At 45.4% G+C, this 20,680-nt stretch overlaps 1 protein-coding gene across 7 annotated transcripts in view; it reads right to left on the bottom strand.

Annotated features, from left to right (window-relative positions):
- Nucleotides 1-18,526, bottom strand: part of LOC110521020 (serine/threonine-protein kinase BRSK2) — a 29,484-nt gene extending 10,958 nt beyond the window's left edge. For 3 of the 7 annotated variants that reach the window (XM_036968883.1, XM_036968884.1, XM_036968887.1), the window contains exons 1-12: nt 17,107-18,526; nt 15,697-15,791; nt 15,065-15,150; nt 12,159-12,299; nt 5,765-5,881; nt 5,633-5,666; nt 5,427-5,495; nt 5,197-5,343; nt 4,898-4,929; nt 4,342-4,506; nt 3,343-3,440; nt 2,693-2,855 (exon numbers count right to left, since the gene is read on the bottom strand). In XM_036968883.1, coding sequence (XP_036824778.1) covers nt 2,693-2,855; nt 3,343-3,440; nt 4,342-4,506; nt 4,898-4,929; nt 5,197-5,343; nt 5,427-5,495; nt 5,633-5,666; nt 5,765-5,881; nt 12,159-12,299; nt 15,065-15,150; nt 15,697-15,791; nt 17,107-17,194 — 1,235 coding nt within the window. In that variant the 5' untranslated portion in view covers nt 17,195-18,526. The other 4 variants (XM_036968886.1, XM_036968889.1, XM_036968885.1 and 1 more) reach the window with 3 other exon arrangements.
- Nucleotides 18,527-20,680: the final 2,154 nt, after the last annotated feature.

Below are 20,680 nucleotides of genomic sequence, written 5' to 3'. Positions count from 1 at the left end.
GATTTTCCACATGTGAAATTATGTTTTTTCTATGACAACATTGGTACAGTAACACATAGTATGGTCCCCTAACAGGCTACACTAGTACAACACAAAGTATGTGTGTATTATATATATATATATAATACACACACATACATACATACACACACACACAGTGCTGTGAAAAAGTATTTGCCCCCTTCCTGATTTCTTATTTTTTTGCACATTTGTCACACTTAAAGGTTTCTGATCAAACCAATTTAAATATTACACAAAGATAACTGCATTTTGTGTTTACTTGGGTTAAGTGATGATTTTATTTATTAAGGGAAAAAGCTATCCGAACCCTATGTGAAAAAGTAATTGCCCCCTAAACCTAATAACTGGTTGTGCCACCCTCAGCAGCAATAACTGCAATCAAGCGTTTGCGATAACTGGCAATGAGCCTTTCACATCGCTGTGGAGGAATTTTGGCCCACTCTTCTTTGCAGAATTGTTTTCATTTCAGCCACATTGGAGGGTTTTCGAGCATGAACCGCCTTTAAGGTCACGCTACAGCATCTCAATCGGATTTTAACTAGCATCTCAAAGTCCGGACTTTGACTAGGCCACTCCAAAACCTTCAATTATTTTTTTTTAAGAGGTGGACATGCTGGTGTGTTTTGGATCATTGTCCTGCTGCAGAACCCAAGTGCACATCAGCTTGAGGTCACGAACTGATGGCCGGACATTCTCCTTCACAATTTTTTGGGAGAGAGCAGAATTTATGGTTCCATCAATCACAGAAAGTCATCCAGGTCCTGAAGCAGCAAAGCAGCCCCTTTTGTCTCGTCAGTCCACAGAATATTTTCCCAAAAGTCTTGGGGATCATCAAGATGTTTTTTGCCAAAAGTGAGATGAGCCTTTGTTCTTTTTGGTCAGCAGTGGTTTTCGCCTTGGAACTGCCATGGATGCCATTTTTGGCCAGTCTCTTTCTTATAGTTGAGTCATGAACACCGACCTTAACTTAGGCAAGTGAGGCCTGCACTGCAAGCTTTAGAAATGGCTTTGTAACCCTTTCCAGACTGATAGATGTCAATTACTTTGTTTCTCATCTGTTCCTGAATTTCTTTGGATCGCAGCATGATGTCTTGCTTTTTGAAATATTTTGGCCTACTTCACTTTGTCAGACAGGTTCTATTTAAGTGATTTCATGATTCAACAGGTCTGGCAGTAATCAGGCCTGGGTGTGGCTAGTGAAATTTAACAAGCGGGGGCAATTACTTTGTCATATAGGGCTATGAAGGTTCGGATAATTTAATTAAGGGAAAAAAGCTATCACTTAACTGCATTTTGTGTTGACTTGGGATATCTTTGTGTAATATTAAAATTTGTTTGATGATCTGAAACATTTAAGTGTGGCAAATGTGCAAAGAAATAAGAAATCAGGAAGGAGGCAAATATTTTTTTCACAACACTGTATATATGGTGCATATGTGTGTCTTTATGTGTGACCTGAGTGTGTGTGTATGTGAGTTCTTCAAATAGCCACCCTTTGCCTTTGACAGCTTTGCACACTCTTGGCTTACTCTCAACCAGCTTCACTTAGAATTCTTTTCCAACAGTTTTGAAGGAGTTCCCACCTATGCTGAGCACTTGTTGGCTGCTTTTCCGTCACTGTGTTGGGTCATTGTTCTGTTGAAAAACAAATGATACTCCCACTAAGCACAAACCAGATGGGATGGCGTATCGCTGCAGAATGCTGAGGTAGCCATGCTGGTTAAGTGTGCTTTGAATTCAAAATAAATCACAGACAGTGTTACCGGCAAAGCACCCCCACACCATAACACCTCCTCCATGCTTACGGTGGGAAATACAGATGCAGAGATCATCCGTTCACCCACACCTCGTCTCACAAAGACACGGCATTTGGAACCAAAAATCTTCGATTTGGACTCCAAACTAAAGGACAAATTTTCACTGGTCCGTTGCTAATGTCCATTGCTCTTGTTTCTTGGCCCATCAAATCTCTTCTTAATGGTGTCCTTTAGTAGTGATTTCTTTGCAGCAATTTGACCATGAAGGCTTGATTCACACAGTCTCCTCTGAACAGTTGATGTTGAGATGTGTCTGTTACTTGACCTCTGTAAAGCATTTATTTGGGCTGCAATTTCTGAGGCAGGTAACTCATGAATTTATCCTCTGCAGCAGGGGTAACTCTGGGTCTTACATTCCTGTGGCTGTCCTCATGGGAGCCAGTTTCATCATAGAGCTTGATGTTTTTTGCGACTTCACTTGAAGAAAGGTTCAAAGTTCTTGAAAATTTCTGTATTGACTGACCTTCATGTCTTAAAGTAATGGACTGTCGTTTCTCTTTGCTTTTTTGAGCTGTTCTTTCCATAATATGGACTTGGTATTTTACCAAATAGGGCAATCTTCTGTATACCACCCCTACCTTGTCACAACACAACTGATTGGCTCAAATGTATTAAGGAAAGAAATTCCACAAATTAACTTTTAATAAAGGCACACCTTTTAATTGAAATGCATTCCTCATGAAGCTGGTTGAGAGAATGCCAAGAATGTGCAAAGCTGTTATCAAGGCAAAGGGTGGCTATTTGAAGAATAGTTTTGATGTCTTCACTATTATTCTACAACATAGAAAATAGTAAAAATAAATAAAAACCCTTGAATGAGTAGGTGTTCTACCGGTAGTGTATCTATGTCTAACCTCTGGCTGTGTGCGGAGGTGTCTAGCGCCCTGCGCGTGGGTGTGGGGGAGCCCTGCTCCGTCACACTCAGCACCTCCAGACTCTTCCTCTCCGGCCGGCACCGGCCATGACGGGTCAGCATGGGAGAGTCCACCCGTTTCCTAGGGGGATCTGCTGGGAGACCTTAGAAAGGTTAGAATCCAGGTCTCAGAGGTACACAAAGGTTAAAGCACCTCTAACTTATGTTAAATAAAGCACTGGTGCTTTGTCTGGAGGTTTTGAGATGCTGACATGTTGGACATGTTTCCAAAAAAACTGCAGACCAACATGAATTTTTTGTAAAATTTTGTCACAGGACAATTATTTTGAAAAGTTTAATTGCAGCTCTTTTATTTTGAAACAGAATCGCCAGATGTTGCTTATTGTCGCTAGCTTCACAGATACCTATCAGTAAGTCCAAGTTGGCTAGAAAAATAATGTTCCAAATTATTTCTTAGAATGTTATGTTAGAATTGAAAATGAATAGAATATTTCTGGGAGTGCTCAGAACACATGGTGGACACTTTGGAGAAATCAGAGTGTCCAATAAGTGTAGGTTAGGAATGTTGTTCCTTTCTAATATATGTGGTCTAAAGGTTTACCAATGTTGTCTAAAGGTTTTCTTTCTAACCTATATCATTCCTGGGCGGCAGGTCTTCGTCCTCACAGCTGGGGTAACGCTCTTTCCTGTCCAAGAGGAGGTAGTAGATCATCTTCTCCTGGTTGTCTCTTGGAAAACAAGAGAGAGAGAGCGAGAGATCGTAAGAGACATTCAGGGATTGAAAAAGAGTGTTGCGATATCTGGGGTTAATATCTGACCAGAATATAATTGTTTTATTAACAATAACGAAACAGTTGTAGTAGTATAGTTACAGCCTGAATAGTTCACTTAGAACTAGAGCATAATGTGAATGTGAGAGTTGGAGGGACAACAGTAGAAGGAGAAAGAGCCATTGTTAATATCTTTGGTCATGTTTATGCTTTGCCAGAGTGATGTAACATTTGACGTGCCAAAAAAGCAGATTAGATTGGTCAGGCAGTCAGTCAGTCAGTCGGGAGAGAGAGAGAGAGAGAGAGAGAGAGAGAGAGAGAGAGAGAGAGAGAGAGAGAGAGAGAGAGAGAGAGAGAGAGAGAGAGAGAGAGAGAGAGAGAGAGAGAGAGAGAGAGAGAGAGAGAGAGAGAGAGAGAGAGAGAGAGAGAGAGAGAGAGAGAGAGAGACAGAGACAGAGACAGAGACAGAGACAGAGACAGAGAGAGAGAGAGAGAGAGAGAGAGAGAGAGAGATTAAAAATAGGAAGAGGAAGGACCCTGTCCAAATACTCCACAAAGTCCTATTTCCAAAGGTCAGATTACCTTTACTTCTCCAGAGAGACAAAGAGAAAAATACTAGGATAGAGAGAGGCAGGAAAACACTAGTAGGGAGCAAGAGAAAGAGAGAAAGAGAGAAAGAAAATAATTATCCTATTCCTACTTCTAATAGAGGTGCCAGAGACACTAAGAGAGAGATCAAGAGTTTGTTTCCACAGCAACCAGTAAATGGTGACACTACAGGGGCCACATCAAGGGACACTCAGCGCAGGTCCCGGGTCAGCTTTCCCCCGTCTCTAAAAGCACCCCAGACAGTACTCACTCCTCACACTGCAGGTCCTGGGTCAGTTTTCCCCGGTCTCTGAAGCAGCCCAGAGAGTGCATGCTGTCCAGTACATCGGGGTCCAGCTCTGTCAGCGACACAATCCTCTTCACACACACACGCCTGGGAGGAGGCTGCTCCGGACACGGCTCGTTACGACCACCACTGAAAAGGGAGAAATACGGAAAGGGGGAAAGAGATACAGACACAGAGATCGAGAGAGAAAGACAAATGGAGGGGAGAGAGTACAGATAAGTAAAGAGTTCCGTGAACAAGGTCACATACACAAGCAACTCAACTGACTTTCTTTTATTCTTCTATTCAGAGAGAAGACTGATACATTTTTTAAATGTAACCTTTATTTAACTATGCAAGTCAGTTAAGAACAAATTCTTATTACAATGACAGCCTAGGAACAGTGGCTTAACTGCCTTGTTCAAGGGCAGAACGCTCTAACCAATGCTCTAACCACCAGCCTCCCTGACTAGTGTCAGAGAATACCAGCTGTGGGTGAGAAAGTAGAGAAAATAGAGTCGAATGGGATGAGTGTACTTACAGATACCATGAGTGTTTTTGTATTGCTTCTAGCTGTAAGAGAACACAGACACAGTCAGTTAGTTACCTAAACAGAACACAGGGTACTCCTACATCTAGTCAGTACCGTGAGTCTTTCCCCCCCCACCCTTTTTTCCCCCTCTCCCATACCGTGAGTCTCAGGGTTGACCTCGATCATGCCTTTGAGCAGGGTCTGGCTCTCCTTCGCCCCATCATCATCATCCCTCTCTCCATAATCCCCTTCCCTCTCCTCTCTCCCTTCCACCATCCTCCCCTCTATCCCCCTCTCCTCCCCCGTACCGTGAGTCTCTTGTCAGGGTTGACCTCAATCATTCCTTTGAGCAGGGCCTGGCAGTCTGGGGGGATGAAGTGGGGCATGTGGAACACCCCACTCTTCACCTTCTCAAGGAGCTGGCGCAGGTTGTCATGGTCAAAGGGTAGAGCTCCCTATACACACAGGAGAGGAGAGAGGGGAGTTACAGAGCGAGAGACAGAGGGGAAGAAAGATGGAGAGAGGAAGAGGTTCTTACCACCAGCAGTGCAAAGAGAATAACGCCACAGCTCCATACATCTGCCCTGCGACCATCATACTTCTCCCCCTGCAATACAAGACGGCACTACACTCACTTAGGATAAAATATATTCACTGTTCAATCATACAGTATATACACACACATATTGTAGGTGCATGCACCTTGACAATGACCACAGACATACAGAGAGAAAGGGAACTTACCCTGATAACTTCTGGACATGCATAGTGAGGAGATCTGAAATCATTCAGAAGAAAGAAAATAACATTCTTAACATTCATAAACATACTGTACATCACTAAGGACACCCGCATGCAGGAACACACAGTACTCACCCACAGCTGGTCTCTAGCAGGCTGTCCCCCACCTGTAGGGAGGCCATGCCAAAGTCAGCGATGCGGATGTTGTTCTTCTCATCCAGGAGCAGGTTCTCAGGCTTCAGGTCTCTATGACTACACACACACACACACACACACACACACACACACACACACACACACACACACACACACACACACACACACACACACACACACACACAGGTTAGAGAAACAGGTCTGTTCTCTTCTTTCACCTATTTTCTAACCTCTCAATCTCTCTAGTTTTAAATGGATTTATTTAAAATTGAGGCTGTGTATACAGTTGAAGTCGGAAGTTTACATACACCTTAGCCAAATGTCGATATAGGACTCGTTTTACTGTGGATACAGATACTTTTTTTCAGATACTGATACAGATATCATCACAAGGTCCTTTGCTGTTGTTCTGGGATTGATTTGCACTTTTCCCACCAAAGTACGTTCATCTCTAGGAGACCGAACGCGTCTCCTTCCTGAGCAGTATGACGGCTGCTTGGTCCCAGGGTGTATATACTTGCGTACTATTGTTTGTACAGATGAACGTGGTACCTTCAGGCGTTTGGAAATTGCTCCCAAGGATGAACCAGACTTGTGGAGGTCTACTATTGTTTTTGTTGACGTCTTGGTTGATTTCTTTTGATTTTCCCATGATGTCAAGCAAAGAAGCACTGAGTTTGAAGGTAGGCATTGAAATACATCCACAGGTACACCCCCGATTGACTCAAATGATGTCAATTAGCCTATCAGTGTTACGGTGCGTGAATGAGGACCCAAAAGCGAATCAACTTAAACAGAGCTTCTTTAATCACCAAACATAGGTAGGCTCAGATGGACCGGCAGATTCCGACAGGACAGGACAAGGTTACAGCAAACATGACGACAGTCTGGTTCAGGCATGAATGACACAAACAAACAAGAATCCGACAAGGACAGGAGCAGAAACAGAGAGAGATATAGGGACCTAATCAGAGGGAAAAAAGGGAACAGGTGGGGAACGGGGTGAATGGGTAGTTAGAGGAGACAAGGGACAGCTGGGGGAAAGCGGGGGAGAAAAGGTAACCTAACACGACCAGCAGAGGGAGACAGGGTGAAGGGAAAGGACAGAGACAAGACAACATGACAGTACATGACAGTACCCCCCCACTCACCGAGCGCCTCCTGGCGCACTCGAGGAGGAAACCTGGCGGCAACGGAGGAAATCATCAATCAGCGCACGGTCCAGCACGTCCCGAGAGGGAACCCAACTCCTCTCCTCAGGACCGTACCCCTCCCAGTCAACTAGGTACTGATGACCACGGCCCCGAGGACGCATGTCCAAGATCTTACGGACCCTGTAGATAGGTGCGCCCTCGACAAGGATGGGGGGGGGGGGGGGGAAGACGAGCGGGGGCGCGAAGAACGGGCTTAACACAGGAGACATGGAAGACCGGGTGGACGCGACGAAGATATCGCGGAAGAAGAAGTCGCACTGCGACAGGATTAATGACCTGAGAGATACGGAATGGACCAATGAACCGCGGGGTCAACTTGCGAGAAGCCGTCTTAAGGGGAAGGTTCTGAGTGGAGAGCCAAACTCTCTGACCGCGACAATACCTAGGGCTCTTAGTTCTACGCTTATTAGCAGCTCTCACAGTCTGCGCCCTATAACGGCAAAGTGCAGACCTGACCCTCTTCCAGGTGCGCTCGCAACGTTGGACAAAAGCCTGAGCGGAGGGGACGCTGGACTCGGCGAACTGAGATGAGAACAACGGAGGCTGGTACCCGAGGCTACTCTGAAAAGGAGATAGCCCGGTCGCAGACGAAGGAAGCGAGTTGTGGGCGTATTCTGCCCAGGGGAGCTGTTCTGACCAAGACGCAGGGTTGCGAAAAGAAAGACTGCGTAAGATGCGACCAATAGTCTGATTGGCCCGTTCTGCTTGACCGTTAGACTGGGGGTGAAAGCCGGAAGAGAGACTGACGGAAGCCCCAATCAAACGGCAAAACTCCCTCCAAAATTGAGACGTGAATTGCGGACCTCTGTCCGAAACGACGTCTGACGGAAGGCCATGAATTCTGAAAACATTCTCGATGATGATTTGTGCCGTCTCTTTAGCAGAAGGAAGCTTAGCAAGGGGAATGAAATGAGCCGCCTTAGAGAACCTATCGACAACCGTAAGAATAACAGTCTTCCCCGCTGACGAAGGCAGTCCGGTGACAAAATCTAAGGCGATGTGAGACCACGGTCGAGAGGGAATAGGAAGCGGCCTGAGACGGCCGGCAGGAGGAGAGTTACCGGACTTAGTCTGCGCGCAGACCGAACAAGCAGCCACGAAACGACGCGTGTCATGCTCCCGGGTGGGCCACCAGAAACGCTGGCGAATGGAAGCAAGCGTACCCCGAACGCCAGGGTGGCCGGCTAACTTGGCAGAGTGAGCCCACTGAAGAACGGCCAGACGAGTAGGAACGGGAACGAAAAGAAGGTTCCTAGGACAAGCGCGCGGCGACGGAGTTTGAGTGAGTGCTTGCTTTACCTGCCTCTCAATTCCCCAGACAGTCAACCCGACAACACGCCCCTCAGGGAGAATCCCCTCGGGGTCAGTGGAGGCTACTGAAGAACTGAAGAGACGAGACAAAGCATCAGGCTTGGTGTTCTTAGAGCCCGGACGATAAGAAATCACGAACTCGAAACGAGCGAAAAACAGCGCCCAACGCGCCTGACGCGCATTAAGTCGTTTGGCAGAACGGATGTACTCAAGGTTCCTATGGTCAGTCCAAACGACAAAAGGAACGGTCGCCCCCTCCAACCACTGTCGCCATTCGCCTAGGGCTAACCGGATGGCGAGCAGTTTGCGGTTACCCACATCATAGTTACGTTCCGACGGCGACAGGCGATGAGAAAAATACGCGCATGGGTGGACCTTGTCGTCAGAGAGGGAGCGCTGAGAAAGGATGGCTCCCACTCCCACCTCTGACGCGTCAACCTCGACAACGAACTGTCTAGAGACGTCAGGTGTAACAAGGATAGGAGCGGATGTAAAACGATTCTTGAGGAGATCAAAAGCTCCCTGGGCGGAAACGGACCACTTAAAGCACGTCTTGACAGAAGTAAGGGCTGTGAGAGGAGCTGCCACCTGACCGAAATTACGGATGAAACGAAGATAGAAGTTCGCGAAGCCGAGAAAGCGCTGCAGCTCGACGCGTGACTTAGGGACGGGCCAATCAATGACAGCTTGGACCTTAGCGGGATCCATCTTAATGCCTTCAGCGGAAATAACAGAACCGAGAAATGTGACGGAGGAGGCATGAAAAGTGCACTTCTCAGCCTTCACAAAAAGACAATTCTCTAAAAGGCGCTGGAGGACACGTCGAACGTGCTGAACATGAATCTGGAGTGACGGTGAAAAAATCAGGATATCGTCAAGGTAAACGAAAACAAAGATGTTCAGCATGTCTCTCAGGACATCATTGACTAATGCCTGAAAGACAGCTGGAGCGTTAGCGAGGCCGAAAGGAAGAACCCGGTATTCAAAGTGCCCTAACGGAGTGTTAAACGCCGTCTTCCACTCGTCCCCCTCCCTGATGCGCACGAGATGGTAAGCGTTACGAAGGTCCAACTTAGTGAAAAACCTGGCTCCCTGCAGGATCTCGAAGGCTGAAGACATAAGAGGAAGCGGATAACGATTCTTCACTGTTATGTCATTCAGCCCTCGATAATCTATGCAGGGGCGCAGAGACCCGTCCTTCTTCTTGACAAAAAAAAACCCCGCTCCGGCGGGAGAGGAGGAGGGGACTATGGTACCGGCGTCAAGAGCTACAGACAAATAATCTTCGAGAGCCTTACGTTCGGGAGCCGACAGAGAGTATAGTCTACCCCGGGGGGGGGTGGTTCCCGGAAGGAGATCAATACTACAATCATACGACCGGTGTGGAGGAAGAGAGGTGGCCCTGGACCGACTGAACACCGTGCGCAGATCGTGATATTCCTCCGGCACCCCTGTCAAATCACCAGGCTCCTCCTGTGAAGAAGAGACAGAGGAAACAGGAGGGATAGCAGACATTAAACATTTCACATGACAAGAGACGTTCCAGGAGAGGATAGAATTACTAGACCAATTAATGGAAGGATTATGACAAACTAGCCAGGGATGGCCCAAAACAACAGGTGTAAAAGGTGAACGAAAAATTAAAAAAGAAATGGTTTCACTATGATTACCAGAAACAGTGAGGGTTAAAGGTAGCGTCTCACGCTGAATCCTGGGGAGAGGACTACCATCCAGGGCGAACAAGGCCGTGGGCTCCTTTAACTGTCTGAGAGGAATGTCATGTTCCCGAGCCCAGGTCTCGTCCATAAAACAGCCCTCCGCCCCAGAGTCTATTAAGGCACTGCAGGAAGCTGACGAACCGGTCCAGCGTAGATGGACCGACAAGGTAGTGCAGGATCTTGAAGGAGAGACAGGAGTAGTAGCGCTCACCAGTAGCCCTCCGCTTACTGACGAGCTCTGGCCTTTTACTGGACATGAAGTGACAAAATGACCAGCGGAACCGCAATAGAGACAGAGGCGGTTGGTGATTCTCCGTTCCCTCTCCTCAGTCGAGATGCGGATACCTCCCAGCTGCATGGGCTCAGCACCCGAGCCGGCAGAGGAAGATGGTAGTGATGCGGAGAGGGAGGCGACGGAGAGCGCGAGCTCCTTTCCACGAGCTCGGTGACGAAGATCAACCCGTCTCTCAATGCGAATAGCGAGTTCAATCAAGGAATCCACGCTGGAAGGAACCTCCCGGGAGAGAATCTCACCCTTTACCTCTGCGCGGAAACCCTCCAGAAGACGAGCGAGCAAGGCCGGCTCGTTCCAGCCACTGGAGACAGCAAGAGTGCGAAACTCAATAGAGTAGTCTGTTATGGATCGATTGCCTTGACATAGGGAAGACAGGGCCCTGGAAGCCTCCTCCCCAAAAACAGATCGATCAAAAACCCGTATCATCTCCTCCTTAAAGTCTTGATACTGGTTAGTACACTCAGCCCTTGCCTCCCAGATTGCCGTGCCCCACTCACGAGCCCGTCCAATAAGGAGAGATATGACGTAGGCGACACGAGCAGTGCTCCTGGAGTAAGTGTTGGGCTGGAGAGAAAACACAATATCACACTGGGTGAGGAACGAGCGGCATTCAGTGGGCTCCCCAGAGTAACACGGCGGGTTATTGATTCTGGGCTCCGGAGATTCGAAAGCCCTGGAAGTGGCCGGTGGATCGAGGCGGAGATGGTGAACCTGTTCTGTGAGGTTGGAGACTTGGGTGGCCAGGGTCTCAACGGCATGTCGAGCAGCAGACAATTCCTGCTTGTGTCTGCCTAGCATCGCTCCCTGGATCTCGACGGCTGAGTGGAGAGGATCCGAAGTCGCTGGGTCCATTCTTGGTCGGATTCTTCTGTTACGGTGCGTGAATGAGGACCCAAAAGCGAATCAACTTAAACAGAGCTTCTTTAATCACCAAACATAGGTAGGCTCAGATGGACCGGCAGATTCCGACAGGACAGGACAAGGTTACAGCAAACATGACGACAGTCTGGTTCAGGCATGAATGACACAAACAAACAAGAATCCGACAAGGACAGGAGCAGAAACAGAGAGAGATATAGGGACCTAATCAGAGGGAAAAAAGGGAACAGGTGGGGAACGGGGTGAATGGGTAGTTAGAGGAGACAAGGGACAGCTGGGGGAAAGCGGGGGAGAAAAGGTAACCTAACACGACCAGCAGAGGGAGACAGGGTGAAGGGAAAGGACAGAGACAAGACAACATGACAGTACATGACAATCAGAAGCTTATTTTTCCGCTAATAGTGTTTCAGTCGGTGACATCACTCGCTCTGAGACCTAGAAGTAGTTGTTCCCTTCTAGAGAAGGATTTTTAAGTATTGAGACAACTGAGACATGGATTGTGTAGGTGTGCCATTCTGAGGGTGAATGGGCAAGACTTAAGCGCTTTTGAATGGGGTATGGTAGTAGGTGCCAAGGGCCCTGGTTTGAGTGTTTCAAGACCTGGAAAGCCTTTCTGGGGTTTTCACGCTTAACAGTTCCCCCTGTGAATCATGAATGGTTCACCACCCAAAGGGCATCCAGCCAACTCGACGCAACTGTGGGAAGCATTGGAGTCAACATGGGCCAGCATCCCTGTCGAACGCTTTCGACACCTTGCAGAGTCCATGCCCCTACGAATTGAGGCTGTTCTGAGGGAGGTGCAACTCAATATAGGGAAGGTGTTCCTAATGTTTGAAATACTCAGTGTTAATCGCTATATACAGTATATTGCTGTATATACTGCATTGCTGTAGTGTCTGACTATCGAGTGGCTGTGTATATATTGCTGTATACAGTATATTGCTGTAGTGGCTGACCATATAGAGTGGCTGTGGCAGAAGTCCAGCGCTGAGATGATCTGTCTGAAGAACTTCCTGGCCTCTTTAGGTGTCAGTCTGCCCTTCTTCACCAGGTAGTCAAATAACTCTCCTCCTGAAACATGCTCCAACACCAGATACCTGGGAGAGGGGGATAGGGAGGGAGAGAGAGAGGGATAGAAAAAAGGTGGGGTGATTGAAGGAAGTGGGAGAGAGAATGACAGGGAGGGAGGGAGGGAGGGAGGGAGGGAGGGAGGGAGGGAGGGAGGGAGGGAGGGAGGGAGGGAGGGAGGGAGGGAGGGAGGGAGGGAGGGAGGGAGGGAGGGAGGGATCAAATGCTATATGTTCAAGCATTTAATAATAACAAACTATATACCCACTGTACATGCTCATACTCATGCTCATTGGGGCGGCAGGGTAGCCTAGTGGTTAGAGCGTTGGACTGGTAACTGAAAGGTTGCAAGTTGAAATCCCCGAGCTGACAAGGTACAAATCTGTCGTTCTGCCCCTGAACAGGCAGTTAACCCACCTAGGCCGTCATTGAAAATAAGAATTTGTTCTTAACTGACTTGCCTAGTTAAATAAAGGTAAAATAAATACAAATACATACACTCATGCAATCTGACGTGTACATGCTTGAACATAGTCCTGTATAGGCCTGTTCATATGCTCACACTTTCAGTACAGCAACAATTATCACTCACACATTGATGCGCGCACACACACATACAGTTGAAGTCGGAAGTTTACACACACCTTAGCCAAATAAATTTTAATTCAGTTTTTCACAATACCTGACATTTAATCCTAGTAAAAATTCCCTGTCTTAGGTCCGTTAGGATCACCACTTTATTTAAAGAATGTGAAATGTTAGAATAATAGCAGAGATAATTATTTATTTCAGCATGTATTTCTTTCATCACATTCCCAGTGGGTCAGAAGTTTACATAATTAGTATTTGGTAGCATTGCCTTTAAATCGTTTAACCTTTCTGGCGCAGGCGTTCCGCTAGCGACCCACCTCGACAACATCCTGTGAAATTGCAGAGCGCCAAATTCAAAATACAGAAAGTCTTAATAAACATTCATAAAAATACAAGTGTTATACATCGGCTTAAAGATTAACTTCTTGTTAATCCAGGCACTTTGTCAGATTTCAAAAAGGCTTTACGGCGAAAGCATACCATGCGATTATCTGAGGACAGCGCCCCGCTTACAAAAGCATACAAACATTTTCCAACCAAGTAGAGGAGTCACGAAAGTCAGAAATAGCAATAACTTACCTTTGAAGATAATAGTACCGGGAAAGTTTGTTGAAACATGTCAAACAATGTTAATAATTAATCCTCAGGTTGTCAATTGTCTAAATAATCGATAATATTTCAACCGGACAATAGCATATTCAATCGAAAGGAAAAAAAACGAAGGGCGCGTACTCGGTCACGAGCGCAAACCAGCACTGCATGATTCTACAGTCCAATGACAGAAAGGTCTCATTCTTCTTCATTTTTCAGAAAACAAGCCTGAAACAATGTCTAAAGACTGTTGACATCTAGTGGAAGCCATTGGAACTGCAATCTGGGTCCTAAACCCATTAAATACTCTAAAATACCCACATCAAAAAAATCCCAATTCCTGGATAGATTTTCCTCAGGTTTTCACCTGCCATATCAGTTATGTTATACTCAGATATAATTTTTAAAAGTTTAGGAAACTTTAGAGTGTTTTCTATCTAAATATACCAATTATATGCATATCCTAGCTTCTGGGACTGAGTAACAGGCAGTGTACTTCGGGCACGCATCTCATCCAGACGTCGAAATACTGCCCCCAAGCCATAAGAAGGGTCAAACGTTTCGGGTAGCCTTCCACAAGCTTCCCACAATAAGTTGAGTGAATTTTGGCTCATTCCTCCTGCCCGAGCTGGTGTAACTGAGTCAGGTTTGTAAGCCTCCTTGCTCGCACATGCCTTTTCAGTTCTGTCCACAGATTTTCTATAGGATTGAGGTCAGGGCTTTGCGATGGCCACCCAATACCTTGACTTTGTTGTCCTTAAGCCATTTTGCCACAACTTTGGAAGTATGTTTGGGGTCATTGTCCATTTGGAAGACCTATTTGCGATCAAGCTTTAACTTCCTGACTGATACCTTGAGATGTTGCTTCAATATATCCACATAATTTTCCTTTCACATGATGCCATCTAGTTTGTGAAGTGTACCAGTCCCTCCTGTAGCAAAGCATCCCCACAACACGATGCTGCCACCCCCTGTGCTTCACGGTTGGGATGGTGTTCTTTGGCTTGCAAGCCTCCCCCTTTTTCCTCCAAACATAACGATGGTCATTATGGCCAAACAGTTCTATTTTTCAACAGTTCTATTTTTCAACAGTCAACTTAGTGTATGTAAACTTCTGACCACTGGAATTGTGATACAGTGAATTATAAGTGAAATAATCTGTCTGTAAACAATTGTTGGTAAAAATTACTTGTGTCATGTGTGGCCGATGTGAAATGGCTAGCTAGTTAGCGGTGGTGCGCGCTAATAGTGTTTCAGTCGGTGACGTCACTCGCTCTGAGATCTAGAAGTAGTTGTTCCCCTTGCTCTGCTGTGGCGCGATGGGTAACGATGTGTGCAGAGAGTCCCTGGTTCGAGCCCAGGTTGGGGCGAGGAGAGGGACGGAAGCTAAACTGTTACACATGCACATGACCGACTTGCCAAAACTATAGTTTGTTAACAAGAAATTTGTGGAGTGGTTGAAAAACGAGTTTTAATGACTCCAACCTAAGTGTATGTAAACTTCAGACATCAACTGTACATGCACACACAGTATATTATTGAGTTTTAGTACAGTACAAGAGACAGACGAAAGAGAGGGAGAAAGAGTGAGAAAAGAGGATAATATACTTACAGGTATTTGTTATTCTCATAAACATCATGCAGCTTCAGCACATGAGGGTGCTCTATTAGTTTTAGAATAGCTATCTCCCTCTCCACCTGGAGATATAGAAAGAGATCGAGAGAGAGAGAGAGGAGGTATGAACAGAGAGAAGGTAGAGAGAGAAAAAGAGAGTGAGGAGATAAAGATAGCAGGAGCAAGAGGGGAAGAGAGAGAGCAAGAGATAGAGAGAGGGAGAGCGAGCGAGAGTGTGTCTGTGAATGAATGTGACAGAGAGTTTGTATACACACGGTGCATAGCCTATACACACCTCAAATAACCCAGAAGTAGAATACAAAGAAGAACCAAAGAGGAAGAAAAAGCTGATGATATATTGTATATCAATACCTTAATTAGTAACGACAGCACGCTGGATGTCTATATAATGTGCTTCTACAAATTCATATTAGCAGGCTCATGGCTCTCTCTGTAGGCTACTGGACCTTCAGAAGGACAGACTCAGAGAGCGTCTGAGTCCCAATTGGCACCTTACTCCCTATAAAGTGCACTACTTTTGACCAGTGCCCATGCTCTGGTCAGAAGTAACATATGATGTAGGGAATAGGCTGCCATTTGGGACGCAGGCAGCTTCTCTGGGTTCATACCTTCATAAGGACAGACTCAGACAGCTTCTCTCGGTTCACAATCTTTATGGCCACCTTCTGTCCCGTAATACAGTGGACTCCCAGCTTCACCAAACCTGGGAGAGAGAGGGTGGAGGAGGAGATGGGGGGAGAGTGAGATAAATAGAGAGAGACAAAGACCGAGATAGAGAGAGCAAAATAGAGCAGAAAGAAAGAAAAGCTTTGAGTTTGTCTTGTTTGCTTTAGTTACCTTTATTTTCAACACAGCTCAATTCTCATTCATAACAAGTGAACCAGAACCAGACCATACAGGAGACACAGGTGGAGCATGACCTCACACATACCATATTGACTTGACTATGCAGAACCTAATGGCCTAATTCAGCGACTGCAGTCTACATCAATCTGTTTACAGTTCAACCAGTTCAATCCACTAAGGCTACACCAGCCTGTTTCCAGCATTGACATCTGATATGATAAGTCTACCACTTACTCATCAAAGCCTCTATAATAAACCAAGCAATTATAGTCTTCTCTATCGATTTAAATTCAAGTAAACTGGTCACATTACACAGGTCTAAAAAAGTTTCCCGAGGGCCAGACTCCCAGACCAGGATTAAGTCTACTCCTAGATTAAAAAGCATGCTCAGTGGAGAAACTATTGTTTAGTCCAGGAATAGAGAATAGACTTAATCTGGGACTGGTACATCAGCACTTAATAGATCAGTTCAATCTGCTAGTCCAGTCTCCGCCGTCTAGTAGCCTACTTTACTATGGTGGAGGGTCATTTAACTCCAATATAAAGGTCCGGTTTCCCAGACACAAATTCTACCTAATCTTGGACTAAAAAGGCCGTTCAATAGAGAATGAAGCCCTGGACTAGGCTTAATCTGGACCGGGAAACCACCCTTTATGTTGGAGTTAGTTAGACTTCAGAACACCAGGAGATGAAAGATAACAAGTTATGCCTGACTGTGTCCACAACTGTACTGCATTGTCAGTGAGATCCACACCTCAGAACACATGGATTCATTCATAAAGGACATACACACATACACAAACAGGTAGACACATACATACAACTACTCTCACAATAATATTACATGCAACATTATACACATGTAAAACCTGTGACAGCATGCTTCACATTACTGATCACAGATATTTGTCAATATCAATAATATTGGACATATTGGCCCATTGATGTCAGTTGCTACCACAACTGGGACAATCAAATACACACAAATATCAATACTGAGGACATAATGTTCAGGTGCACAAAGAGTGGACTCTTTAGATGACCAATTGTATTTCTCGGCCTAATATACATAAATAGCTATAGATATGACTATTTTCATCTACCATGCACTAATATTAGCAGCTTTTTCGCGTGATGGTGCGTTTAAAGGGAGCGGTGCAAGTATTGCTTACCTGTCTGCCCCTTCCCAAGGGTTTTCTCCAACCGGTAAGGCCCGACGTATTGGGCCGACTGGCCTACGGACAGCTCCTTGCTTGTCATGATGTCCGTGCGTTGAAGGCGAAATTATATGATGATAAGGAGATCAAATCACTGTTGTTTTCAATAGGAATTTATAGCTATCGGTCCTCGGTGTAGAACGGCTCCACGGTAATAGCATTACAGACGCCTAGCGATATTGTCACAGGGAGGAATGGAGAGAGCGGTTGTAGTCGTGATGACAATTTCGTGGCCTATCGTCTAGGCTGGGCTACTCCCATGCACTTGCCTTTTTCTATGCGGTTACCGTGATATAAATTCGGTAAACTCCAGTTTATTATCAACGACCGTGAATTAACTAAACAGGAATGAAATAATGGGATGTTAGAAAGTGGAAGAGAGAAATTCGTAGGGAGATTGGCAGGTGCATATTTGAGAAGTCCAAAATGATGCCAGTTATTATGAATTACAATTATTATTAACAGTATACGAAATAAATGTGTCCTATTGTTAATATTAGTACAGGCAGATAGATGTAAGGAGCTGCAATAGCCTATCAAAAATGATTGAATCAGATAGGCTCCATGTAACGGCTAGATTGCACACAATTCTGCACCCCATAGCCTACACCCGTTACTGCCATCAGTGATCCTTATAATAACATACTAATGGCATTTGTAAAGAATTTTATTATCGTAACATATTTTAGTCTCCCTCCACCTCTTGTTATCCCATTTTGGTATGTAAACTATCTCTGCTCCGCCCTTTAGGCTATATGAATAGTAATATTCCGTTTTAGCCTCAGAGGGGTGGTTTTCCCAATATCCGGTGCACTCTTCGGATTATCCCAGGGCCTGGTATCAGGAAATAGAGGGGAACAGAGAGTCAAAACAGCCACCCTGCTATCCACACCCGTTCGGACTAGCCTACACTTCTTTCAATCTGTATTCTCCAGTCAACGTCTGTCAACAATTTCACCTTGCGTTTCTGTTCAGACCAAAATATATTTTTATTTCGAGAAATAATCGTTTTCTCTATTATGTAAAATGCTCGATTGGATGGTTGTAATAAATCGTGGTTCTACAAAAAATGACAATATTTAGCTGGCGTAGTACTCTCCTCCCTCCTCCCTTCTATCCCTTGCTCTCTCCCTCCCTCGCCGTCTATGGACATATCACAGCATCCCCGTTCGCGCTCCTGCCGCCGCTGGTTTCAAGATTCATCCTTCACCGGTGTCCTTGTACAGAAAGATGTAGCTTCAGAAGCGATTCAAAAAATATCTGCTTGTCTGTCGAAGTTCTTTGCATCCACAATCCGTTACGGGATAGCCTCCCTTCTGGCCGCAAAACCGTTTTATTTTTTCTCTCTCCCCTCTTCCTTCTCCTCATCCGATACGGCAGCATCAGCATCCGGGTTCCGCCCCCCGCTCTCTCCCCCATCCTTTCCTTGTCTACCTCTCCTTAAAATATTCTCTCCGTCGCCTCCTATCCGCTCACCTACTTCTCTTTTCAAACACACCAACTTTTGGGCTGAGGGGGAAACGCATGAAAAAACTCTTTCCATCATCTAATGGTGTAAAGAAAAGAAGATACACTTGTTGTTGAATGTTCTTGTAGAATAGAATATTATAGTATATAATAACAAACCGATTAAGTTACTTCCTTTTAATAGTATTTGTACGTCCCTCTGTGATCCATTTCCACGTCTTTCTTATTTCATCCCAGGCAACACAAAATGTAATACACAACTTTACTAGTGTTTAACTAAAAGTAGGTTTCTCTTGATCTAGCCTATTGATTGGTAAAATCAGACAGATATTATTAATCTCACGTCGTCTAGTTTCTCTCATAAATTGCAACAACAGTCGTAGCGAATGGATACCAGTACCCATTAATAATTAACACTCTATAGGCCTAGCATGTTGTCACACCATCATGCAGTTCCGCACTTGCACATTGGGCGGCAGTACTTGTTCATGGTCCTGACTTGGCAGAAAGTAACATACAACATGAATTTAATTGCATGATTTAATTAGATTATTTTTGATTTATTTATTTGGCCAATTATTATTATTTGGTATGATGGATTAATTATTAGAGTGTCTTGCGTCATCAAGATGCCCGGCCCATATATGGGCTTATTATACGACACTAAGCTTATTCAGTGTATCGTTTACAGTGTGTGAATATAATGGTGATATATATTACATGGACTTACTGCGTCTTTCTTTATCCCAACACAGTTAAGCCAAAACCTGGCCAAGGCTTTCGACTCTGTCAATCACCACATTCTTATTGGCAGACTCGACAGCCTTGGTTTCTCAAATGATTGCCTCACCTGGTTTACCAACTACTTCTCTGATAGAGTTCAGTGTGTCAAATTGGAGGGCCTGTTGTCCGGACCTCTGGCAGTCTCTATGGGGGTGCCACAGGGTACCAGCCTCAGGCCGACTATCTTCTCTATACATCAATGATGTTGCTCTTGCTGCTGGTGATTCTCTGGTACACCTCTACGCAGACGACACCATTCTGTATACTTCTGGCCACTCTTTGGACACTGCGTTAACTAACCTCCAGACGAGCTTCAATGCCATACAACTCTCCTTCCGTGGCCTCCAACTGCTCTTAAATGCAAGTAAAACTAAATGCATGCTATTCAACTGATCACTGCCCGCACCTGCTCGCCCATCCAACATCACTACACTCTGGACAGCTCTGACTTAGAATACGTGGACAACTACAAATACCTAGGTGTCTGGTTGGACTGTAAACTCTCCTTCCAGACTCACATTAAACATCTCCAATCTTAAATTAAATCTAGAATTGGCATCCTATATCGCAAAAAGCATCCTTCACTCATGCTGCCAAACATACCCTCGTAAAACTGACCATCCAACGATTCTCGACTTCGGGTGATGTCATCTATAAAATAGCCTCCAACACTCTACTCAACAAACTGGATGCAGTCTATCACAGTGCCATCCATTTTGTCACCAAAGCCCCATACACTACCCACCATTGCGACCTGTACGCTCTCGTTGGTTGGCCCTCATTTCATACTCGTCGCCAAACCCACTGGCTACAGGTTATCTACAAGTCTCTGCTATGTAAAGCTCCGCCTTATCTCAGCTCACTGGTTACCATAGCAGCACCCACTCGTAGCACGCGCTCCAGCAGGTATATTTCACTGGTCACCCCTAAAGCCAATTCCTCCTTTGGTCGTCTTTCCTTCCAGTTCTCTGCTGCCAATGACTGGAACAAACTGCAAAAATCTCTGAAGCTGTCAGAGCAGCTCACAGATCACTGCACCTGTACATAGCCCATCTGTAAACAGCCCATCTATCTACCTACCTCATCCCCATACAGTATTTATTTATTTATCTTGCTCCTTTGCACCCCAGTATCTCTACTTGCACATTCATCTTCTGCACATCTACCATTCCAGTGTTTAATTGCTTTATTGTAATTACTTTGCCACCATGGCCTGTTTATTGCCTTGCCTCCCTTATCTTAACTCATTTGCACTCACTGTATATAGACTTTTTGTTTT

Source organism: Oncorhynchus mykiss, chromosome 30 (assembly GCF_013265735.2).
Source record: "Oncorhynchus mykiss isolate Arlee chromosome 30, USDA_OmykA_1.1, whole genome shotgun sequence".
Lineage (NCBI taxonomy): Eukaryota > Metazoa > Chordata > Actinopteri > Salmoniformes > Salmonidae > Oncorhynchus > Oncorhynchus mykiss.
This window is presented reverse-complemented; position numbering and strand designations above follow the sequence as displayed.